The sequence below is a fragment of the Manacus vitellinus genome, unplaced genomic scaffold (genome assembly GCF_001715985.3).
Source record: "Manacus vitellinus isolate BGI_N305 unplaced genomic scaffold, ASM171598v3 scaffold_1_pilon, whole genome shotgun sequence".
Taxonomy (NCBI): Eukaryota; Metazoa; Chordata; class Aves; order Passeriformes; family Pipridae; genus Manacus; species Manacus vitellinus.
Window position 1 is genome coordinate 52,869,240 of NW_021939396.1, and position 25,410 is coordinate 52,894,649.

General features: G+C 39.3%; 1 protein-coding gene across 1 annotated transcript in view; it reads left to right on the forward strand.

The window, feature by feature from the left end:
* The first annotated feature begins 3,626 nt into the window (after positions 1-3,626).
* CEP192 (centrosomal protein 192) overlaps positions 3,627-25,410 on the forward strand; it is a 60,264-nt gene continuing 38,480 nt past the window's right edge. The window contains exons 1-17 of the mRNA XM_018081893.3: positions 3,627-3,848; positions 4,729-4,851; positions 6,384-6,538; positions 8,053-8,099; positions 9,614-9,746; positions 10,594-10,748; positions 11,833-11,973; positions 12,229-12,565; positions 12,941-13,081; positions 15,068-15,132; positions 15,210-15,392; positions 16,870-16,993; positions 17,123-17,253; positions 18,935-19,958; positions 20,061-20,187; positions 20,953-21,124; positions 24,069-24,963. Coding sequence (XP_017937382.3) covers positions 3,679-3,848; positions 4,729-4,851; positions 6,384-6,538; positions 8,053-8,099; positions 9,614-9,746; positions 10,594-10,748; positions 11,833-11,973; positions 12,229-12,565; positions 12,941-13,081; positions 15,068-15,132; positions 15,210-15,392; positions 16,870-16,993; positions 17,123-17,253; positions 18,935-19,958; positions 20,061-20,187; positions 20,953-21,124; positions 24,069-24,963 — 4,123 coding nt within the window. The 5' untranslated portion in view covers positions 3,627-3,678. The remainder of the gene's footprint in view (positions 3,849-4,728; positions 4,852-6,383; positions 6,539-8,052; positions 8,100-9,613; positions 9,747-10,593; positions 10,749-11,832; positions 11,974-12,228; positions 12,566-12,940; positions 13,082-15,067; positions 15,133-15,209; positions 15,393-16,869; positions 16,994-17,122; positions 17,254-18,934; positions 19,959-20,060; positions 20,188-20,952; positions 21,125-24,068; positions 24,964-25,410) is intronic.

The window sequence follows — 25,410 nt, forward strand, 5'->3', positions numbered from 1 at the left end:
TTTGTACAGTTTTCCTTGTAATAGGCTTTTTTTTAATCTGTTCCTGATGAAGGAGGGTTTTGGATTCAGGTGTCCATTCTCCTAGCTCTGCTTTTGTACTGTCATGTGCCATTCCAGATGTGCAGCTGCATATTACATGTGTCTGCCACAGAATGTGCTCCAACTTTTCTAATGGATGCTGAAGGTTTGTGGAGACTGCTAGAGCTGTTGGGTTTCACATTATCTCATAATTCTTTTTCAGTGACTGACTGAATCACTTAGGACTTTCTGAAGAAAGAGTGCTGACTTAAAAGATGTGTTCCAAAACAGAAACATAGTTCCTGTGTATCTGCGTGTTGGCATTGACTCAGATGTTGGTGCAAGACAGGTGGAAGGGTAACACTGGACAAAGAGTATGTGGTAGTTCTAGGGAGTAGCATTACTGTACAGGATGTAATTGCTAAGCTTGTTCGGCAGATCTCGGGGGAGGAAGGAAAAAGGAGGCTTCTGTGCAGCAGAAATCCAAAGTGTAATAGTGTATCTCAATGTGCTTCAGAATGGGTTTATGATACTTCCTGGAGTAGAGCACTAATATAAGGTAACGGAGAGGGCAGCCTGCATCCTTCCAAAGTGACAGCAAGTTCCTGTGAGTTTTACCTGTATTCTGAAAACTTTATTTGTTCAGATCCACCACTTTTGTTTCCTTATTTTTCTCTGAGGAGTTTAGTCTCAATTTACTAAAAAACCATGAGGTACACTGGTCTTAAGGGGTGGTTGCTTACAGTGTGTGAAGGGAGGCTGCTGATACTTTCCAGCCAGCAGGAACAGAACTGTGGAAGAAAAAAGTTCTATACCTTTTTACCAGAAAAAGTTAACACTTATAAAACTGTGCCATACTTCGTAAACAACAGAAATGTTACATGATTAGAAAATAAAGTTTAAATGGAAGGTGGGAAGTAACTATTCCTCTGTGAGAGAATTAATAATTAAAAACCCAACAAACCTATCAATACTATTAAGGGATTCATTCCTAACAACTGTTAGGAACAAACTGTTTCTGGGTATGCCAGCATCAGAATGTACTTTTGAAGGTTTAAGCCACTTGCAGAATTTCTGTCATAACCCTTTAAAAGATCACAGAATATCCAGTGATAGTAATAAATGACAATATTTTTGCAGCTTTTGTGCATTTTTGCAGCTTCTAGTGCATTTGTTTACAGTTTAGTCAGCATGGTCACATTATTTTCCTCTGTGATGAGCACGTACTGTCAGATATCCTAGTTCCATTCGTAATTCTTACTAATGGAAACATGCTATTACAGTTGCAGTGCACACAAGTCGTGTTAGGATGAACTGCCCATGTACTTTGACCTCAACAAATGAACTCAGGCTGGTTTTGTGGCTCAAGCCTGCCTTTCCCCCAGCCTGCTATTTTGTACTGACCTCTCTCCAAACCTGGGCCCTTCAGTCCCTGTCTTTGGCTGTCCACCTCCTCTTCCTCAAACTCATGCTTCCCTTTTTATTCGTCTGTATTGCTTCCTTGACTCAAAACTCTGAACTGTGCTTTTGTGCAGGATCTGGGCCCTTGGGCATAAGCAGCAGAACCCCTAGAAGGGAAGGCGATAATAGAAGGGCTTAGGAAGGGATGGTTACAGCAGGTACTTGCGATATTTTAAATTTATACAGCACTTTGTAAGGCTTCTGTCCCTTTTCTTCTGAAAGAAGATACACATTATCTCTTATTCTCTTTCCAGATCACAGAAAGAGTACCAGATATGCTTGGACCACATCTCAGCTTCAACTTCTAGGACTAGAAGTTTTTGGGTCTTGTAGTAGCCATTAGGCTTTGGGGTTTTTCATGTGGTGGTTTTGCTTTTGTTGTTTGCTTTTGTTTTGAATGTATTTGAACACAGTATGAACTTCTGATGATGTTGAATGTGTGGTTTTTGCCTTCTCTATATCAGGAATACAGTTGTAGAAGTGCACTGTAAAAATGTCCTGGATAACACTAAATTTTATGTAGATCTGTTGTTGTCATACACACACACACACACACACAGAGATGTTTGGAAGGCACCTGCTGCCTTCTCATCCTCTACTTAAAAATCCCATTATATTTATGCTTCAAGATGGAAATGAAGTTTTCCATGTACTGTACATGAACTGAACCACAACAAGTTCCACCTCAACGGGAGAAAGAACTTGTTTACGTTGAGGGTGGCAGAGCACTGGAACAGGCTGCCCAGGGAGGTCATGGAGTCTCCCTCTCTGGAGACATTCAAAACCCACCTGGACGTGTTCCTGCTCCAGGTGACCCTGCCTTGGCAGGGGGGTTGGACCAGATGATCTCCAGAGGTCCCTTCCAACCCTAACGATTCTGGGATTCTGTTGATCAGCCTCATCTAAGTGACTCACGTGGCAAAAACGGGACATATAACAGTGAGGAATATAAACAACGTCTGTCTTAGAAATAAACAAAAGTCATATAAATTAATCCGACTGAAGCTTTTTCTTTTTTCTTTTTGGGCGGCTGTGCCCTGGCCGAGACAGCCGGGCCAGGTGGGCTGGTCCTACTCAGACATCCCGCGTGGGATGCTCAGCGGCCTTTTCCCTGGAAGACCCCGAGCTACTCGCCGGTACCGGGATCTAAGCCTAGCCGGCCTGAAAGCAAATACCGGAAACAAAACAAACCGATGTCATTATCTCATTCCCAAAACAACCCCTCCAACGTCCATTATGCCGGGAAACATCCCGCCCTTACCGCTTCCCGCCTAACGGACGCCAGAACGCGGCCGAGGGGCGGGGCTGGGCGGTGCCGCGCGCCCTTCGCCCAATCAGCATCTCCGCCGTCCCTCCCCAAGCTGCTGCCGCGGCCGTGTCCCGTCGCCGGCCAATCGCGGGCCGCTGTTTGGGCTCTCCCATTGGCCGGGCGGGAGGGAGGGCGGGACCGGGGAGGTGCGGGAGGTGCGCACGCGCCCCTGGGGCTGGGAGGGGCCGGTCCCGGTCCCGCGGTGGTTCCCGCGTCGCGCCAGGTTGCGCGGGTGGCGGTGCCCGCCCGGCCTGCGGGGGCGCTGCGGCGGCGGCGCGGAGCGGGGCGGGGGTCCGGGTTTTGGCGGTCGGTCCGTTCGCGGGCGCTCCCGCTTCTTCGGGGAGAGCGGCGGCGGTGGCGGGACCTTGGGAGGGCAGAGCCCACCAACCCCTTCCTGTTTCGGGTACGAGGGTGTCGCCGGCTCCCAGCCTGCGCGGGGCGCAGTTGCTGGTGACAACCGGGCCCTTCCCACCGCTCACTCGCCGGGCCGAGCTGCGGCTCGGGGCACACACGGGGGTTCGTGTGCCTCAGGTGCTCGCCTGCCGGGGCCAGGGAAGGGCAGGAAGGCTCTGCTGCCTCGGTGCGGCGCTTAGCAGCCTAAATATAGGCTGGCACGTCTCGCGGCCGCCGGCTCTCTGTAAGCTGCTCTTTTTTTGGCAGTCCGGGAAAGCTATAAAACAAAGTCTTGGCGGGAGAGGGTCGGGAATGGTTCTTAAGCACGTCTGTGGATGAAGCGGGGTGATTACCAAAGAACATCGGCTGTGAGGTGTGAGTAAAGCGTGTTGGCTTGTGTAACTCTCTGTCTGCTTTGCTCCCGCTGCTGCAGATGCTGCCGGGCCGGGGCTGATGGTGTGGCCAGGCCGGGTGCTGCTCTGAGCAGCCTGTGCAGAATGATGGAAGACTTCAGGAATATCGCCGACGAGACGCTCCCGAGCTTCTTGGGCTATTCCTTGAACAGCAGCGCGAGTGTCGCCTTTGAGAATGTCACTGTCGCCTCAAACCCAGGATTACCTGTGGCGGCCTCCACTGTTGCCAGGAGCCAAAAGGGGTGTGACAACAGGTGAGACTGCTGGTAAATGCCACTCAGCAGGGTAAAATCCGTTTGAACCATTTGAAACGTTTAGCTTTTTAAAGGAAAAAAAGTCTTTTTACAGATTATTTGGTAGCTGATAAAACTGTTTACTAATCAGTCGCACAGTAATTGGCAAATGTTGGTTTGTCTGTATTGCCAATGAAAAATCTATATCAAACTAATGACTAGTAAAATACTTAAAATTTATTGAAATTACCCTTTAAAAGAGTAATTTCATTTTTAGACTGATAACAATCAAGTTTCTTTTAAGTCAAATCTTCTTAGTATAGTCAAGTTTGAAGTAATGTAGAGAATAATATATTTTTTACATATGTGTTTTCTTAACTCTGTTAACTGTTCATTGAACTTACCTGAATCTGACTCATTTTAGAAAGGGTAATGTAAGAACTAGAGTTATGGATAAGAATGAAATTCCTAAGCATGAATAATTAATTTAACACAATTTATAATGTTTTGCTCAGCAAGCAGCAGAGCAAAGAGTAAAATTAAAAGCCTTTGCTCACTTAACTGCTGTCCCGTGACTTAACAAGAAGTAAGATCAGACTTTAATACTCTGTCTTTCCACAACCAAAAGGTGGTTCCAAAAGGGTACCACTAACCATTAAAATTATAACGCGGTATTTTTCTAAAGAACTGCAGAAGGCTGGAGGAGATCATTTGGGGTACATATGTGTACCTGTAGATACAGATTAGCTAGAAAATGCTAAAATATTAGAATAACTTAACTTACAGGAGATAAGTGGACATCAGTATGATTTTCTTTTTATGCCATTCTTTGGAAAACAGGCGCAGTGCGTATTAGAATAATCCTGATTCCGATGTGTCTTTTTCCTCCCCAAATTTACAGGCTTTCTGATAACTGTGCATCCTATTTAGATGGAAAGCATTCATCTCCATCAGGGTCTTCTCACAGTAGTCAGTCAGGTCCTGAGCCAAGGCAGGGACTTGCTCTCTGCTTTCCTGATGACATGTAAGTAGATAATTAAAATCTAATTCTGTTCTAAAGTGCAGGTACCAGTGTGTAGAATGTAATTTATATGTACTATAAGCTAATTATGGACTACTTCAGAATTGAATTGCCCACCTCAGCAGCAGCTTTTACTACTGGCCTTTTGATGACTATAACTGGAGAGCTCAGCTGTACATTAGCCTGTTAGCTTACAGTGTTTGACAGACTGAGCAGCTTTTCCTACTAAAAGAAGCTCCTCTATGTTTTCTGGAGAGGGATAGTGGCAGGCCACGTGGAATCATCCTGTGCAGTGCTGCCACTTAGCCTGAGCAGCATTCTGCTGTTTGATTGACTAATTTGGCTTCAGGTACATGACAGGAATGAATATTTAGAAGTGATGTTTTCTAAACTGTGAGATTTTGTTTTGTTGTCACACTAATGAAAAATTTCCTAAGCATGAATAATTAATTGACTTATTTGAATCTGGCCTGTATTTACCTAGTTTACTTTACAAATCTGGAATTAAGCTGATCTTTCTAGTTCATGTCATGTGTGTGAATAATATCTTGCACTGATTTAAATCTGCTCTGAGTAAGTATTGTGCAGTTTGCATACAGAAAGGAGCATCAATTTCTATTAAATTTACCTTCCTTGTAACCTCAATGATTGCTGTTTTGTAGGAAGTAACTAATGTCAGTGATCCAATTGAGAGAGCATTACTAAGAGGTGGAAGCGTTGGAAGCTGTTGCATAGGTTATTCTAAGGTCAAATTTGTTCCTGTTGTTGTGATGGAAACTGCAATGTGTGTCTTTCTCAGGGATAAAATTGCAGTCTAGGCAGTATGCCCCTATAAAAACAAAGAATATAAGATTTGAGAAGGAGTCAGTGTCTTGATTGTACTGAAGTAAAAAAAAACAAACGCCACAGAACATGGAATAGTTGCATTTTAGACTTTGAGAGTTAGTTTCATTTATTTATCTAAAATGTTGAAGCAAAAGTATGCTTCAGTTCACTCAACTGAGTGGAAATTTTAACATATGACATAATTAGCTTATCTGCCTGCGTGGAAGTTCTGTAAAACCAGAAGTGAAGAATAACATTCCTGCAGAATTAAAAAAGCTGTTACTTAACTACATGTAATTTTAGTAAGTCATGTTCTTTGTAATTTAGTCCCTAATTTAATATTACAAAAAGCTTGCTGATACTGTGGACTTGGGAAAATCTTCTCTAATATTTGACTTTCTCTTAAATGGATCATGGAACTTGCTCAGAGTAGACCCTTTTTACAGAAACGAAAGAGAGGAACAAACAGGTAGAGAGGCATATATTGCATGAAATTTAACTATTTGTTTCACAGTTTAGATTGTGAAACTGAAGTCCTGTAATCTTGATATTTTTTCCTTTATTGTAAAATGACAGGTCTGTAGAATCTCTGTTCTTGGAAACAGAGGACTGAAACAAGGCAATTGGAGAATTTATCAAATCTCTCTGTAGCGAGATGTTGTATACTCATGTTGGTCTGTGTAACTCACTAATTTTTAATATCTTTTTAGGGACGTTGCTACACAAGTCGTAGAGGGTCAGACAACTTGTGTTAGTTTGAAAGAATCCCACTCAATGTATGGAAAGCAAGATCAGAATGTCACCGAGCATTCAAATCGCAGTCAAGGTACCTTACGTGAAGTCCTGCCGCCTGAGCGATTGGAAGGTATTAAATTTGGGGAAAAATTTTATACTTATTGTCATTGTAATTAGCTTTTTATGCTACAGATGTCTTCTCTTGACTCTTTCACTGTTTTATGGCAGAGTATAAACAGGTTCTGAAAAATAATCTCTTGGATTTGAGCAAACTGAAAACCGAGAAAGCTTGTAGTTGCCATTATGTTCTTGGATTTTTCCTCAAAGTACAAAGCTAGACAGGAAGCTGGTGAAAATAATGTTTGCTGTAGAGTAGCATACTAGAATGGAACTAGTATTCCGACTTAATTCCAGGAACTCTGTGGAAGAATTGTATGTAACTTGTCCTCTACCCCTTCTGTTTTAGTAGGTGTAAGGCTGTGAGACTGTACTTTAATTAACATCTCTTTTCTTGCCCTATTCCAAACTGTAATAGAGGTTTTAACTGCAGCTGTACAATCTGGGAACATACTCTTCTAGTGAAATGATGCATGAAAAAGTGGTTTCAAATACTTGCTGTGAGAACTATAGTTTGTTTGAAGCATGAATAGAGAGAGTAGTGTAAGCAAAAGAATTTTCTGCAACTTATTTTAAAAGCATGGCTATTGATATTAAACTCGTTTGGGGTTTTTGCTAATGCCAGTCCTCTGATTAAATTCTACTTATTCCTTATAATTCAATAAATAGAGTTAGTAAATATATGCTTCTAGTCATTACCTTTTCTCAACTTTGAGTATTTGTGAAAGTTTTTTGTGAGGTGAGTATTAGTAATTTTGACAGAGAACATGTTCAATTAGAACGTACTATGATCTTTAATATAAATGGACCTTTATAAAACACACTTCTAACAGGGAAGTGTTGACTTCAGTCACTAACTACTGTACTCTTGAGGAAGTGGCAGTAACTGTGGCAACAAAATCATGGTGCCTTGGAAAAATGGGACTGCCCAGTGTTTGGACTTGATAGTAGCCAGTTAGACTTAGTTGCTTGGTTTTAACTTATTGTTTATTCAAGATTTAGAAATTACCTTTTACTCACATCTATTACTTAAGAATTAGGAACCTTTTTTTGGTAAAATCTGTATGTGTGTGTCTGAAAGGTTCTCTGTCTTGTTTGGATTATGGGTGAATGTAACACAAAGACAAGTGGAACCTGCTTAAAGTGATCCAAAAAAAGAATTGGCCCAGTAGGTGAAATGCAATAGTGAAACAGAATGCTTCTTCTTACTTCTGCTAGTGCAGCCTGGGACTCCTTCCTTTTTTGCTCTGCCTTGTAGAAAACCTTAAGGCAATAATTGTCTTTCATAATTTTTAGAGTTCTAACTCTGATGAAGCCTTTTTAATTACTCACAAATAGTTTACGCCGTTGTTACAAGAATGTGGAAGCTTTAGTGTTGTGGTAATGTGTATGTTTCAGGGTTATTTTTGTGGTGTGTGCCAGGACCTTCAAGAGGCTCAGTCTGCTGTCGTAGAGAATAGTTGGCACTTAGGAGTATAACATGAGAATATAATAAAATACTGATTACACTGCATTCCTTTGTTTCAGATTTGCCGAGTGGAATATGTTTTCTTCCGGACATTAAAAATAACCAGGTAAAAGCTTTTCTAAATACAGTGAAATTAAAGGTTTTCTAATATTAATCTTGTAATTAGGCCTCACAGACTTAATTCTGTGCGAGGAGGATGGAGGACATTGGACTGTGTTTATTGTCATGTATCATGTATCCCTTAAGTTTGTAAAGGTGCTGGCATGCTGGTTGTGTCAAGCCTCGCTTTGCCTCCATTTTGTACATTGCTTTATGTAATAAGTACCATGGCAGCATCAGTCCATCTAATCTTCCTCAGTTGTGAAAATTGTTTTCTCCTAGCCTCTGCTGTCTTATAGTCCTTTGTCAATGTAAGGACCTTGCATTTTATCCCATTGTAGTTAAGCTTAGTGAAAAGCCTTTTGAGGAACTGTTTGGAATACTTTTGGGAATTGAAGTAGACAGTATCAACCTGATTTGACTTGCCCCTGTATATGTTTGTTACTTTGAGGACTATGAGTTTAGATGACTTCTTTGCTGTCCTTAACATTAATAACTGCACCATTTGGAAGAACACAATCTTCCTACTGCCTTTGTATTTGTGTGTGTGTGTATCTTTATCCCAGAGCTAGCAAATAGCTGCAGGTGTTGACAGGTAGGGTTAGGCTTCAGCTCTTTTTTCTACTGTGTTGGAGAAGCTGACAGCTGTGAACACAGAGATACAAGGCAGACAGGAATGGGAGATCTCCTGGTCCTTGTAGAAAATATGTGTCAAGCTGCAGCCAAATGCTGTCCAATATGTACTCCTTAATGTGTCAGCTAGCATTTGCTGAATTCATTTAGTTTTCTTGCATTCTGTTCTTGTAGGGCCCACAGTGGTCAGTGAGTTACAGTCAAATGCTCTCAGGCTGTCTTCTAAAAACCATAATTCAAGTTCCTTTCAAATTCTTTGCTTTCTAAACTTCGACTTTTTGCTGTCTGTCAAAGATGAATCTGTTAATCACAAAGAATGTGAGACTAAATCCAAAACAGAAATTACATTGTGCTGTTTTAAAAAAATCATTCAGATATAGAAAAGATAGAATATTTGCAGTTTGGTAGATTCAGCTGAAATATTACTTTATCAGTAATTTCGTGTGCTCGTTTGGAGAAATTTCCAACAAAATCGGGTGTACAGTTGCTGAGGAACCACTGTTTTAGCGGCATAGGAAACTATTGAGACTTGTCTTTGTACTTTGAGTTGGATTGCAACTCAATGAATGGAGGAGGGCGTTTTTTTCTAGTGTAAACTCTTTAATGCAGTGGTTCAGTACTTTAATTTTGAGGTCTTTTAAGTTTGGTGTCACACAGATGCTTTTTCCCCTCTTTCCCCCTTTTGATTGCTGTGTTTCTTGCATGCATCCATTCTGGAAGCCAGCACACAAAGTCTGTTGGAACTAGAGTGTATGCTGGGATAAGTAGGAAAAAAAGTGTGTGTGAAGTTTTGTAATATTATTAACCTCATTAATTGTTTATTATTAACTGAATTTATACAATAGCTAGTAACTCCCCAAAACATTTCTCTATGGGTGCTTTTCACAGGTTGGTCCATCTGAACCTTCTGAAAAGTTGATAGAAGGTGAAATCTCAAGTGATCACCTTAGCAATAGCCTTTCAAGTTTTTTGGAAAATGAGAAACTCTCATCTCTTCCAAGTTCAGACGAAGATGCCACTGGTAAGCGTGTTTATAACCCTTGGTAGTTGAGTCTATAATTGTGATTCAATGTTATTACATACTTTAGAAGGAAGATATTGTTTTACTGAAGTATTTATTACTGGATTATGCTGGATGAAGAGCTGGTGTAGCAATATGAAACAAAACTCTTCTTCTTTGGAAAACTGACTATTTTAAGATCGTAGCAGGCCTAGGTGACTGTGGAGTTTGTCAGAGAAGTTCACAATTGGAATTTTAATCTAAAAAATTAAACAACAGTCCTCAGTTACTGTGAATCAAAAATATAAATACAAATGTGGGCTTTAATTTAGTAAAGTGGTAACTGTAGCTACAGTTTCAGTTCAGCTTGGTAGAGATAAACTTCTGCGGCGAAGAGCATGCAAGAAAAATTGTGTCTTGGAAAACTTCTCACTTGGCAAATAGGAATAGTATTGTTATTAGTAGTAGCACTTAACATTTTTTGCCATTGAAATATAGAATATATATGTGTATGTTTCAGTCACTCTCTGGGAAGTTTGAATAATGTTACATAAATTTTCCTTTTAATTTATAAGTATATATATGATTTACTAGTTGGGATGTGATGGTGTATAGATGTGTGAAGGAAGATGAGTTATTTGATAGCCTGGAAGTTAAAATGGCAGCTTGTGTCATCTTGTTTTGCTGTGTATCATTAGTCATGTGGTAATGTTTCTGTGACCCAGTTATTTTAAGGAAAAACAGGATAATTCTGATCTGATTGTGTGTTGTGAAACTCAATGCATTAGAAATTATGGAGCTGTTTTGATAGTATGTCAGGTGATATAACATGACCATTAAAAGTAGTTATTTTCTTCTCTTTCAATAGATGATGATATTGATGATGAGGAATTCTTTGATAACGAACTAGAAGCCTATTTTGAGCAGCTGATAAAACCAGAAATGACGAGAGGAGACACCAACCTGCAGAAACTCTCAGAATTCTGGAGAGGGCTGAAGCTTTCTGAAAATGGCTTATTTCAAGTAGGTTTAAAATTCGAAGCTTAGCCTACCAAATGGTCCTTGAGCATGTTAAACAAACTTTCAGTAGCTAAATTTGTTGCTATTCTTAAATAGAGCTAGTTTTAACTGTTTTGGTTTATTTTTTTATTTCTTATAGCTATTCCTATCATACAGCGAGTTTATAAATACTCTCTTTGATCACTCCTTTTTTAAGTCTTGGTTAGCAATGTCCAAAGTGTTATTAAGTGCACAGCATCACAGACTTGTGTTTCCAGGAGAGTAAGTCAATCTCTTAAATAATTGGTAAGTGTGTGAAAGGTAAATGTAGGGCAACAACTGGCTGGCTTGTGGTTTGCCTTTGAGCAACAGTTAGCTCCATTGCAGATAGGTTGCCAGGGATTAAGTGCCTTTCCATTTTCTTGACTTTGCAACAGTGGATGCAATCCTGGCAGTCTCATGCTTGACCAGAGTGGAGAAGTGTGATTGATTTTAAACAGTTAAATAAACTGTAGTTTTTGAAATTTCATAAATTTCCCAACTGACATCAATTTCCAGGCTGTGGGAAGTGATGTTAACCCTGTACAAGTAGTCGGCATAGGCTGCCAGTTGCTGGTCTATGGCTGTACATGAAGAAAGGGATAAGTGGTTTAAAGAGTGAGAATAACAAGAGTTCTACTCTCTGATCTCAGGTCTTCTCTACTGGTGTAAGATCTTCCTGCTCTAGTAGATAGGCAGTGGGGCTCTGAGTTGGATTTGGAGTCCTCATCCAACAGTGAGTAATCAGAAGGGAAAGAGGAGTAGCACGCTGCTCATGTTAGAGGGAATGAGAGCATACAGGAGGAAAAAAGAAGGGATCCTTCCATCTTCTTGCTGTGTATGCCTTTAGAGGCAGGTGCATGGATTGGCATAGCCAGGAACTATTGTCCATGGTGGTGGTGCTGGCAGCTAGAGATGCCTATGGCAATGGCACAAGTAAACAAAATATGATCATCTCTTTACTACTAGGAAATTTTTAAATTGTAAAAAGCCCTATAGTGTTAATTTTTTTCCTTTGGTATATCTATTCTAGTGAAACTTTAATTATTTTTTTTTTTTTAATTTAAAGGAGAACTTTCAGGATTCTGCCAGTTACAAGGCTGTGACAGGAGTAGACTCTGGAAATGCTAGTGATGAAGATTCACAAAATGAAGGGATAACCGGATGTCCTGTGCAAAGAGAAATGCTGCCTAGAGCAGTACAGCAACTGGTACAAAATTGCCATTCAAATTCCTGTTAATCTTATAGACTAAGGCTATAGTAGAAGATGACAGTGTGTTTGAAAACTTGCTAGAGGTTGAACTAACCACACAACCTTTCTTTAAAAAAATTTAATAACACCACTTGGTTTTTAGATTTATTTTTTGAGCATAGTTAACTTGGAATGTTTTGTATCTAGAACTGTTAGTACAAATAGCTAACAACTACCCTTCTGACACTTTTCAAATGATTATTGTTTTTGAAGAATTCCATGACTACTGGAGATGTGCTGGATTCTCGCGCTGCTGCTGAGTTGCGATTAGATTCACTGTATCTCCAGCACATGGACAGCCGAAAAGCAGATGTCTCAGACGTCCTTCCAAAGCAAGAAATACAGTCCTCTGAATGTCAGGCTGCTTCTTCTGATGCAGAAGTACTAAACACAGCAAGAGGGTTTTTGGGGCATGACGCCACTGCTGAAGTTCTTAGTGCAAATGCACCTCAGGCAGAGGCACCTGAATGTGAAGTTGGTCTTCCTGATGCTTACCTGTCACCAACTGGAGACAGCTCTGAGAACTTAAGTTTAGGTGCAACAGACAAAGGTAGGATGCTTTAGATACAACCCATCTATGCAATTGGGACCACACTCTGTTGCATGGAAAAACAAATAAAATTGTAAACTAGACATTTTTCTTCGGTTGTGGGAGTTGGTAATAAAAAACAATGTAGCATGAATAAATTTTGAGTTGCTTTTGTTTTAAGAAACAGTTGTATGTTGCACTTAACTGTTATTTTTTGCTGATGAAACTAGTTTAAGCTTGCAGTTGCAGCAACTCGAGCTCTGGGTTTTTTTAAGTTGTTGCTGACTTCTGGGAAGGGAACTTAATCTAGATTAATCTAACTTTGATCTAAAACAAGGAGATTTTACTGCATTCTTTTTTATTTTAATCCACAGTGTAGCATTTCATATCTTTCAGGTGATTTTCCACACAGCATTGTCTATCAAAATGAAGAGGGCAGATGGGTGACTGATCTTGCATATTATACTTCATTTGATGAAGAACAAGATTTAAATCTGTCTGAGGATGATAAAATAAATGAGGAGTTCATTACTGGCTGTATGTAATCTTTTTTCCTTTTTAAATAGCACTTGTCTGTAAACTTTCCTTTTTTTTTTTTTTCCACTTCAACAAATCAGTATTTTGTGTTTTAAAGCCTCCAGGCTTTAGATACTACAAATTATTTGAAAGTTGATGCTGATAATAGCCTACAATGATATTATCATTATTTATAGCTGATAGCTTCTTTCCATGTTTCTTACTCTTCACAAGAAGGGTGTTTTGAAACCAAAAAAAAGCATTCTAACATGTGCCACTGTAGACAAATCAATTCCTTAGCACAAAAATGTCATCTAGTCATCTGTTTTACTAGATAGATTCAAGCACTGTGTGCAGCAGTATTTCCCCTAGTCTCTTATAATTTCTAAAGCTGATGTATGTATGGGCTACTGTATTCTCAAGATGTCCATGGTCCACTCAAGATTCTTCTTTCTTTCAAAAGAAAATGCTGTATATGGTGTTGTCTAAAACTGTTTCTTCTGAGTGAGTGATCAAACTGGTTGAAATAATGGGGTTGACTGGTTGAAATAATGTTTTTCAACACCATAGTGGTTTTCTGCTGGTTCAAGCAAATATGATCCCATTTGGGAAAAACTACCCCATCTACTGTGTCAATAAAGTAGTGCTCTTCCATTATTTTTCAAATACCATTATATTTCTGACACATTCTTACTTTTTAGACGTGCACTGTCAAATTCAAATATTAGACTGTTGTAAATTTTTCCAAGGCTGTTTAGGTTTTTCCCACCTGGTGGGTTTTTAAAGCAATTCTGCTTTTGAGCCAATTGGCTCACCTCTTTGAATGGTAGAGGATAACACACTTACAAATTCAAGGTTGTTAGCATTCTTCTGGCTGCTAGTTTGCTTGTCTGTCTGCAATGCTCAAGTGTGGAGTTTGGCAGCTGTAGAAACAGAAAGGAAATGTTGCATCTGATGCTTCTGAGTCTCATGACATCTGTCTGTCAGCAAGCTATGCATACAGTGTATTCTTGTATGGAGTAGTGCAGGACTGCTCACTTGAGCGTTGAGTGCTTCAAAAGGTCTCCAGAGAGGTGTAATGCTTATACACAGGATTAAGTAAGAACTAATATTGACTTAGAGTTCAACTGGATATCACTATGGGTCATTTATAGTGCCAGGTTGCCTTGAGGAAATACAGTTGAATTGCTGAACTTTTCATATTCCAACTTTGTTTCTTTCCTCAGAGTATGTATTGCATCTTCTCATAAGTAATTTTATGGACAACACCTGTGTTCACTTTACAAGTTTGTGTCCATTCTTGACTTTTGCCTCCATTTGCCCTGTGTCCTCTATGACTAGGGGACAAAACTGCATATTTTAGAAGTTTAGGCGAACTTAACGATACTTTGAAATAAGGGGGTAGAGCAGTACCTCTTGATCAGTCTTCCACATAATTTTGCTGAAGAGACTTTGAGTGTTCATTGTTCTGTAAGTGGTAATTGTGCAATTAGTACAATAATTTGAATTCAAAAGTAACATTGATTTATTTGGCCTGTTTAATTTGCATAGGTTTTTCATTAAGTGGTACAAACCAGTCTGTTTCTTTGCTCCAGTTCACACCTTGATGAAGTAAATTTCAATCCCAAATGTATTAAAAGTTTGTTCTGAATTAGCTACATGATGCCTGATTCTAGCTAGTACGGGTAGCATAACCTGTAAAAAGTCATAGTTTAGTTTGGGGTTAAGGCTGTAAGAGACTTCCTTTATTCACCCCTAAGTTGATTAGGTAAATGCTGATTTTACTTTGGCTTGTTAAGATCCAGTGAGTACCCCTTTAAAACTAATTTTATATAACTTTCTCACCAAAATGGGATGGAGTAACTCCTACTGTGTCTCAGACTGTCTCAGATCTAGAATTATATATGCAATAATTGTCCATCAGAATTTAGTTTAATGATGAAAAATAGTAATGATGGCACTAATAACTTATGCCTTATGTTAATAAATGTTCTCTTTGGTTTTAAGCTGAAGCAGCAGCTCTGATTGCACAGGACGAGGAAGAATTTGAGAAAGCACACAGACTTGTGCAGGTAACTATGTCAATGTAAACAGAATAGTTCTGTAATTTATTTACAAGTTACAACTTCTGAAATCTCTTTGTCTGCAGGCAGAAAGAGTAGATGCATCTGAATTAGCAAATACTTCATGGAAGTCTGCTAATAGCTGCATTCTGCTGAGAACATCTGATCTTGATAAAGATGCCAGTTATTTACATTTGTCTTTGGGGGAGTTCTTTGGTCAGAGATCTGAAGCTCTTGGTTGTCTTGGTGGAGGCAGTGATGTAAAACGGGTATGTATCTTAATGCTGAGAGACAAGAGAAGGAGAAGAAAAACAACAACTAGCACTACTTTTCTTATCTTGTAACTAATTCCGAGAACTAATTTTCTAAGTTGACTTATAAAGGAAATTATCTGTGTGAGAGAGATCTGGATTGACTTTAGTTTCCTACTTGGAATTTGTGATGTGCTGACCAATGTTACCGATGAATGTTGATCTTCACCTTCTGGTCAGGAACCAATTATGTGTAGGGTTAGGGGGAGAAAGGTACACAGGGCACACGTTGGAGGTTCACATAATAGCTGAATGAAATGCTGCTCAGACAGGGGTATTTGAGCAGTGAGGGCATCATTGAGTGGCTGTTGATAATTGATATGCTCTCTAGGGAAATGCCCAACTTCAGTAAAAGTCATCTAGATTCGACTTACCAACATCTGTATACTTCTTACATCTATGGGATACCTGGCCTTTCTCTCACCTGCTCTTGGTAAACAGGATCCTCATCTGTGTTTCAGACTAAAAAAAGGATGGGAAAGTGTGTACTATGGGAGGAAGAACACAAGTATGCTTCTGAAATTCACTTGTGTCCTGATGAATTGTTAGAGTTGGCATGTTCTGTCCTGGTGCATTCTGAGGCTCAGTGGCAGAGCATGACTCCAGGCAGAGATGATGAGAGCATGTGTACTTTGTTTTGTGTAACTGGTGTAACTGAGTTGTGTCCTGGTTTCAGTTGTGATAGTTAGTTTTCTTCTTAGTAACTGGTACAGTGCTGTGCTTTGAATTTAATATGAGAACAGTGTTGATAACACACTGATGTTTTGGTTGTTGCTAAGTAGTGCTTACTGTAAATCAAGGACTTTGCAGTGTCTCGTGCTCTGTGAGTGAGCAGGTGCAGAAGAAGGTGGGGGGGAGCATGGCCAGAACAGCTGACCTGAATTGGCCAAAGGGATATTCTGTACCATAGAACATGATGCTCGGTCTATAGACTGGTGGGAGTTGGCTGGCAGCCACAGATCACTGTTCAGGGACAGACTGGGCATTGGTGAGTGATTGTGTTGTGCACCACTTGTTTCTTTTGAGTTGCATTCTTTCCTCCCTCCTTTTCATTACAATTGCTGTAGTTTTAATTTATATCTTGTGTCAGTTATTAAACTGTTCTTATCTCAACCCGCAAGGTTTACCTGTTCTCTTCAGCTCTTTCTGGTGGTGGTGAGAGTGAGTGAATGGCTTGTGTGGTAATGAGTTGCTAGCTGGGGTTCAACCATGACATTTGTTAGTTTATTTTATGTATGTATATATATGGGAAATGTATGTATTTGGATTAGGCATTTGCAGTATTAGGAGGCACATGTTATTTCTTAGTAGTATGAGAGCCAGACACCAATTGGGCAGGCACTGTGGGCTGAAACTGCTTTGCAAACCCACTGAACCTATTTGTTAATTATTAAATTTACTCATGCTGTATTCTGGGGTATTTTTTTTTTTATAGCCATCTTTTGGTTACTATATTACATCTCCGAAGAAAAGGCAACCTGTTGCTTTGCTAAGGCAGTCTGATTCATCAGGAGGTGACACCATCCAAGAGATTTCACAGTTGTCTGAGGTGCTCTCAGGTAATTATGGAACAGCTCTTTTTTTGTGTAGGGCATTAATGGAGCAATTCTATCCCAGGAATGCAAGTTTTTAGACAATTTCCTTACTGTTAATTAACTCTATGTCTTTTTTGTTGTTGTTGTTCTTAGATGACCTAGAAGCACAAACAAAAGAACATACAAATTCTACTAGCTCGGAAGATTTGGGGCACAGGATGGATACTGCAGCTGGAATACATAAAAGCATTAATACAGAAGCTGCTACCAAAAGTGAAGCAAAGGTATTTGTCTTGTATTTTTCTCTAAAGTGCAAATGTGAACTGAAAGAAAATTCAACTGACTCCAGTTATTATTGTTTCTTTGGTTACAGCTAAATTTGGGCTTTCATATCAGCTCATTGCTTTTTATATTGATCATTTGAATCATAATAGGTGCCACTGTTTGTTAGGATGGTTTCATTAGAATAGCATGATCCTGTAGTGAGCCAGGTGTTACTATCACCATTTTGTTTTCCTTTTTCTTCCAAATTCACTTTTGGAGTTGTTAGTCTGTCAGCCTATAGTTTTTCAGAGACTCGTTGGCTATTAACATTCTGCCATCAAGTTTCTGAATTTCATCTGTGTCTTGCTCTTCTATTTTTTTTTTTTAATGAAAACAACTTGTCTTTACCGTAGGAATAAAGTCTTGTAGTTGATAGAATTTAAGAATATCAACATGGTGCAAGTCTGAAAAAGTGTATTTTCAAATTGGTAATCCTAGATACCTACCCTAGACACCTACCTTCTCTGCCTGAATGTGTCACCTCCCTAAGCCTGCTGGCAATGCTCCTCCTAATGTAGGCCAGGATGCTGTTGACCTTCTTTGACACAAGGGCATGTTACTGGCTCATGGTCAACTTCCTGTCTACCAGTACCCTCAAGTCCTTTTCTGCCAAGGTGCTTTCCAGCTGATTGGTCCACAGCCTGTATGGCTGCCTGGAGTTATTCCTCCTCAGGTGCTGGTCTTGGCATTTCCCTTTGAACTTCTCAGCCCATTTTTCTGTCCCGTTGAGGTCCCTCTGAATGACAACTGACTCTCCTGGTGTATTAGCCACACCTCCCAATTTTGTATGATGATGAAACTTGCTGAAGGTGCACTCTGCCCCATCATCCACATCATTAATGAACTTGTTGAACAGTACTGGCCCCTGTCTTGATCTCCAGGGTACTCTACCAGTGAGTAACTGGCCTCCTGGTGGACTTTGTGCTGTTGATCACAACCCTTTGAGCTTGTCAGACCAACCAGTTTTTGGTCCAGTCACGGTCTACTTATCTGCTCCATACTTTGTCCATCTTTTTATGAGGATGTTGTGAAGACATACATGCATATCTACAGGAGGACAGCTGTTTTCAATTCTTGCTGAATGGGTGTGTGTCTGAGAGGTGGGAAGAGACTGGTCTGGACGTGACTCTCTATGTACTCCATGCTCTTTGCTAAGCACGGCCGATGTGAAAACTGAAGAACAAATCAGACTTGAGTGACAGAGGAAACAGTAGGAATAGCTTTGTCTTCCCCCTGTAGAGAGGTGGATGATTTAAAGTTAAATGGGAGTTTACTGTATATTTGGTCATGGTACCTTCTTTGCTGTTTGTTTTCAATGGGTTTTTACTCCCAGTTTTTCCAACTGAATTAAAGCTTTTTAGGATTTGAAGAGTTTTACATGAACTAAGACTTCCTAGCAGGCAATCTTCATTTAATCTTTAAAAAAAGCCTTTGTGGAGTAGACTTTAAAAAATCAGCAGAATAAGAATTATGCCTATTGCAGTGTTCCTTCTTGACAGGCGATTAAAAATGTGACAACTAGAAATGTTAATACGTTACCATATCTCAAAATGCAAAATAATTCAAGCAAGCAAACAAAATACAGGAAACAAAACACTGAACAAAAAATTTCTTACTGTGGTGCATTTTGGTTTGTTGTAGGATGGAACTCATAAAGACAAGTTTGAGGACGGCTTATCTAATCATTCTGACTCTGTCCTGAGTATTAGCACAATTGCAGCTGCTATTGCTAATGCTTCAACCAGTGCTGAACCTTCCCAGCTAGCTGCTATGATGATGGCACTCTCTAATAAAAGTAAAAGAACACATTTCCTTCCTGGAATTGTTAAAGAGGCGGAACTCTCTGCTACTCAGGTATTATCCAGCAATGATGAAAATAGTGTATTTGATATGGAAAAATACCTCAAAAAAACAGATGAGAACGGACATGAAAGTGAATATGAGAGTATTGTGAAACATGGGGTATCTGTCCAGAACCTTACCTCTGATACCTTGTTACTGGGTAAAGATAAAAGTAAGGATGCTCTTGCAGAAGACTTGATGAATAATCACAGCAAACAGCAAGAAATAGAAAAGCGATTGCTGAATTATCTCAATGAAGGAAGTGATAGTGAGAATTTTTCCAGTCTGTCTGGTGTTCCCAACCATGAAGACGTAACTGCGGATAGTGTTAAATGTTCAGAAAAGTTGTCAGATGTAGTAAATAGTAAACATTTACAGTCAATGGGTGCTGATGTTAGATCAGATACACTTAATGGAAATGAAGCCCACACATGTGGAATTCCTTTAGCAGTAAACAGGGAAGTGGCCCAGAGAAGTCCCCTTGCTTACCAGAACAGCAATCTCAGTAGCAGATTTTGTATAAGAGAAGGTGGAGAAACAGTAGATCAAGCAACAAATGCTGTTCCTGAACCACGTAATGATTTGTTGGAGGGAAGTACAGGAAATACTCTGTGTCTCAGCAACTTAAAACCTACCAAGCAGTCCACTAGATATGTCTCAGTAAGTCCTACAAATGCAAAGCCTACGCAGAAATTGGACAATGATGAAAGGAAGCAAAATGCAGAAATAGAGAAGAGAAACAAGGATGCCGATACTGCTTGTGGTGGGAATGGAAAACGTGTAACTTTTGAGAAGCTCTCCCCACCTTCCCAGAATAGTACTGGTAAGTAAACCTGTATAAATGTAACCAGTTATTGAAAAGACTTTCTTTACAGTAGACGTGTACCTAAATAAATACTGTTATTAAATTCTGTTTATTTGATAGACAATAAACCCATTCTACCTGAATGTGACTTACAGCATCTGGAGGATGAGCAGTATAGCTTCAGACCTTCAACTTCACCTCTGATTCACTCTTCTCCTAGTGAGACTTCTGGAACAGCGTTTTCAGGGTAAATTCTTGGTGCAGGTTATAAGAATTAATGGTTTGTGAGGATTGTTGAGGGATCAAGTTCTATTTTAGATGTTGTCCTTCATGTAGGTTTATAGAAGCTCATTTTTAGGCTAAGACTTCATTCATAGACTAACCTTGACATTCTATAGACCAATGAAGATGTGTATTTTAAACTTATAAGTATTTCACTCCATTTGGTTTTCTAATTCGAACCATTGCTTGCTGTGAGAGAGGATGGGTAGAAATATTTATATTGCTTTTGACCACTTTGTATCTTGACGGATAGTTCTGTCTAAGGTTTAAAGTTTTCTTTGCAACTGAAGGAGCAACGTATTTTAAATGAACTTCTATAACAGTAAGTGTCATAAGGTGAAAGATTACAACTAAATTAATGTAGTCTTAAACATATAAACATGGCCAGTAGCTAATAATTATGTGCAGTCTCATAAAAAGACAAGGCAAGTGATTTCTTTGACTTAACTTTTAAGTTACAGTTAGTGTTTTGTACATGTTATTAGAGTTGTGGGCTGTTGGGCGTTTCTCAAAAGTTAATATGTGCAGTAGTGTGTGTATTCTTTCAGGCATGTTATGTGGATATTAGGATTTCCAGTTAAAATTGTGGTTTCTCATTTCTACTGACTAAGTTAAACAGAATGCTTAAGTTGACTTTTAGAATAGTCTAACTAATGTGTAGTATTGATTTTCTTGAGGGCAGCATTAGAAATATCTTCTAATACTCACATACTTTGAATCTGCTTTTCAGATCTGAAAAGGACTTTACTTGCCCCTCCCAGTATCAGGAATCTTCTTGCAAGGAGAATGTACTACCTCAGTCAGTTTACTCAAGTCCAAGCATGAGCAGATTGACCTATGTCTCTGCAGCCAGCAGTACCCATAAGAACACAGCAGCAGTACGTAGTCCAGAGACATACTGGGTAAGAAAAACAAAACAGCCCCTCTCCCTTACCCTCAAACAGATCTTTTAAATGGTCAAAGTAATTCTAAAATAGAAAAGGGTTTCAGAACGGTTTAGGACATGCTGTGCATAAGGAAAAGGTCTTCTGCTTCTCCCCAAGTCCTGATTTTTTAGGAATTTGAATTCTGGAATAGACTGTGCTAAATGCATGTACTCTAATGAATATAAACAGAGTAAAACAATCAAAGAACGACAAACTTTTGAAAAAGTTAGATGTGGTGTATTTTTTCCTTTCATTTTTTCCCATAACTTCTCATTAAGTCATTCTGTTCTTGGAATGTAGTGCAGTATTCCGGTAGTATTTTGTAGGATCTATATCTGCTTTCATCACTCCTGATGTTCCCTTTCTGTTCAGCTTAAGCTGTTAGGAGAATACTTTTCCCGGTTTAATTCTTTTTCTGTAGAAATGTTTATAAATACATAGTTTAGCTTGTACTACTTTTATTCAGGACTGAAACTATATTTTTCTACCTCTGACAGTTATTCTGACTGTTTTTATTGCTTTGGAAGAGTATACTCTGAGAGTGAAATTTGTGTTCAGACTTGCAGTCTTATGCTGATTGAAATAATTGACCATCTTTTATCTGAGTTTATGTATTCCTTGGATCTGAGATCTTTCTGTATTGTCTCCCCTCTTCCAAAGTGTGTAGAACTGTGGATGGAGCTTTAAAAAACAGACAAACAAAAACTGAAAAACCTCTGTGACTGTGTGGATATCTGAGTAAATACAAGTGACTACATTTATTTTGCAATATCTTTTTCAGTTGTGCTTTTTTCTAACACAGGAAATAGAAATACTGTACTTTCTCCTTTCATTTGCAGAGGATGAGTCTTTTCAGGACTGCTGACTAGTGAAAGCTTAGTGAAGCCTTCTCTTCCTCCTATAGGAGCACCAGCAGCAATGTTGCTTCTTCCTGATCCTTGGAGCATGTGTGTGCTGGCCTATGGCCCATTTTGTTCTAGGTCTAGTTGTTCGAGTTACACAGGAAGTATTTGTTGTTTTCCATCTTGATTTTTCCAGTGGGAATCAGAGCCCAATAGGAAGGAACCCAAGGACAAGTTTAAATGGGTGTTTTCTTGCAGTCCATGCTGGCATAGCATCAGCTCATAGGTCTGTTTTTCACAGATTTGCATATAGTTCTTGATTACTGTTACCTCATGCCCATGGGTGGCTCTTTGTGCTTTGACATAACTGACTGCATACTGATTTACCTCTTTGTCTTGAAGAGATATTGCTGTTTAAGTAGTCTTTGTTCCCCAGGATAGCCCAGAAAGGAGATCCTCAAGAACTTTGCCAAAGATTTACATTTGTATTATGAGTACATTTGTAAGTCCCATTTATAATACCCCACAGTGTTAATTTATTCCTTTGTGTTAGGAATCTTTTATGCTGAGAGGGAGTGACTGATAGATTTTAATCTCATTTGTTCTTGTTGAGAACCACTTTCATGTCCCTTGGCTGAAGCTTCTACAGACAAGTTGTTTGTATTGGTGTTACTCTCAGATCTGAATACTTACTATAGCACAGTCTCTTTAACCAGTGATACCTTTTCCCTTTAACATTAGGGTCAGGTTGTCAAAAGTGCATGTTTTTTTAATTTTTTAAATTTTTTTATTTATTGTTTGCTTGAGTTGGCCTGGTAAGCTGCACCTTGGGCCGCTGCTCTGAATGCCCTTTATAAAGGACTGTAACTTGCAGCTTACTCGTCTACAACAATCTGAGCGACTATTTTATTGGTCTTTCCCCTTCTTTTACATGCTATTCCCTGCTTCCCAGGTCCTGTTTACTTAAGATGAATAATTACTTTATACTGTAGATACTTTCCATCCCTTTGTGTAGCTCTCTTGTTCCTGTGTCAGAGTTTTCTAGGTACACCTGTCCTGAGCTGATGTCTCATTGCTTTGATACCACACTGTCTAGTTTTGGTTCTGAAACTTTTAAAAATTATTCTGAAACTCCATTTTTGAAAATGTAATCTGTAGTACAGGTGTCCTTAACAAGAAAAAAATTAACCTTTGTAGCACATCTAAAGAACACTTCCATTTTCCAGATTGGTAGGGGACATACCTGGATTTGCTTCCGTGCGTCCATTGTGAAGACTCTTAAGTGTGATGCCAGTTGTGGAAGGGTGATTTTCCTGTGGTCAGTCCTCTACTGATTAGTGTCCATGCTATTGTTAGTAGCTACAAACAGTGCATGAGAGGGTGTAATCACTTTTGCTCTTGACTGTTAACCCACTAGGAGAATCCTTGAAACCCATTGTGTGTATGCATATTTATGATCTGTACTTCTGTTTCTCTTGTTTTGATTTCCAAGTGAAAAAACCTCAAGATTCTGGGACTAGGAAGAATTGAGAATGGGGGTGAGGTGTGCTTATTCCAGCTATACCATGAGTACCTGACAAAATGGAAGGTCTCTGGGCTTGAATGATTTCTTTGTGTGAGCGCACAAAGAACATGTTTGTGTCAGAGCATTTTCATGCATCTTGATTCCTTTTTGATCAGTGACTTGGTTCAAGGCCATTCAGCTCTTTCTTAAAAAGCTGGCAAGTATGTCTTGTGTGTTATCAACATTGTTTTTGATACAAATCCAAAAATACAACACTATAGGGACTGCTGTGAAGAAAGTTAGCTATCCCAACCAGACCAGTAGAATGTGACTTAAGATAACAGACAGGTTGAAGTTGCAGGTTTTCTTTTTCAAGGCAAAGAGCCACAGTTGTTACGAAAGTAAAACTTCTGACAAGACTTGGCAAACTTGACTATTTGTATTGAATGGCAATACCAGTAATGGTCAGACAGGAAAATTTCCTTAGCAGGCAATACCAATATTAAGTTCTGTCTTATGTACCCTGCTTGCTTTTCGAAAATATGCAGTATGTTATGTTATGTTTGTTTACTAGGATGAGAATGCTAGTGAACTGAGCACAACAATAATTCGAGCCAGCCCAACTCCTCCACGGGAACATGCAAAGGAGAATCTAGAAGACCATTCATGTCAAAGAAATAGAAAAGAAGCAGTACTTAGTATTGACCAGAAACGAGAAGAAAATGAACTTGTAGGTCTTCAAAGAAAACTTGATAATGTACTGGATCAAGAACTGTCTGAAGAAGGTTTTCCAAAGAATGAAAAGCAGGTTGCATCTATTCCTTCAAATGTACCAGCAAATCATAAAGAGCCAGACCATGTTAAATCAGCTTTACCAAGTAAATTATGCACCTTTCAACCTCATTCGGTCAATGTTGATACACAAGAGGTGTGTCAGGACCAAACAAACAAAGCACAGAGACAAGGATTACAATCTGTGAATGTATTACCTGTATATTCTGGATTAAACGCTTACATGCCATGCAGTCAAAACTCATCTGGTGAACAGTATGTTCCTATTTCAACATTTAAATCCCATGTCACTACCTCCGAGAGTCAAGCAATTCCTTCTGTTCCCCCCTTGCTTACAGGGCATTCTCTTGCAACAACTCCATTTGCACAGCAGCATCTGGGAAATATGCCGTCTTCTGGAAATACAGTTCTATCTCAGTTTCACGGCTGCATCTCTGCAGGTTTTGGACTTGCAGCAGGGCTTCCATGTTCCAATATCCCAGCAGGACATGTTGAGAATCCACTTACTGTAGGAATTCCTTTAGGTCCAAATATTGGTCCTGGCTCTTTGGGTGCAGCTTCGCTTTATAATCCACACTCTACTGCATGGAATAATATCTTAAATATAAAATCATGTACTGGACAACCTCTTGGAGCTGGTAGAAACGAGTGGGAGTTGTCAAAGTCACCTGGTATTGGTAAGTGTGTTTTTTACAGTGTGTTTAAAATATAGCTGTAGGCAAGAATGGTGATAGCAATGTTGCTTATATTACAGTAAATAAAATTAAGATGACTACTAAGTTTAACCACAGTTATTGTTTATGCAGTCTTTATTATTTAAAAATCCTGGAAATTCCATTGTATTTTATCAGGAAAGTAGATGACATTTCTATTTCCAGCTTCATTTGGCATTAGCAGTCTGTTAAGGCCAGAAGTCCAAGGAGGAGACTGGAGGCCTCAAACTGTTTGCTGGTTATAAAGGGGAAAGACAAGCTGCCAAGTATCTTCTGACCTTTCTGCTGTTACTCTGTATTTAGACCTAAGCAATGCAAATTACTATTTCATTTTAAAGACTTCTTTTAACCTACAATCTTCTTAGTTGTTTTCTGCAATACTTTTTTTCTAGCTCATTCTTTCAGTCTAAA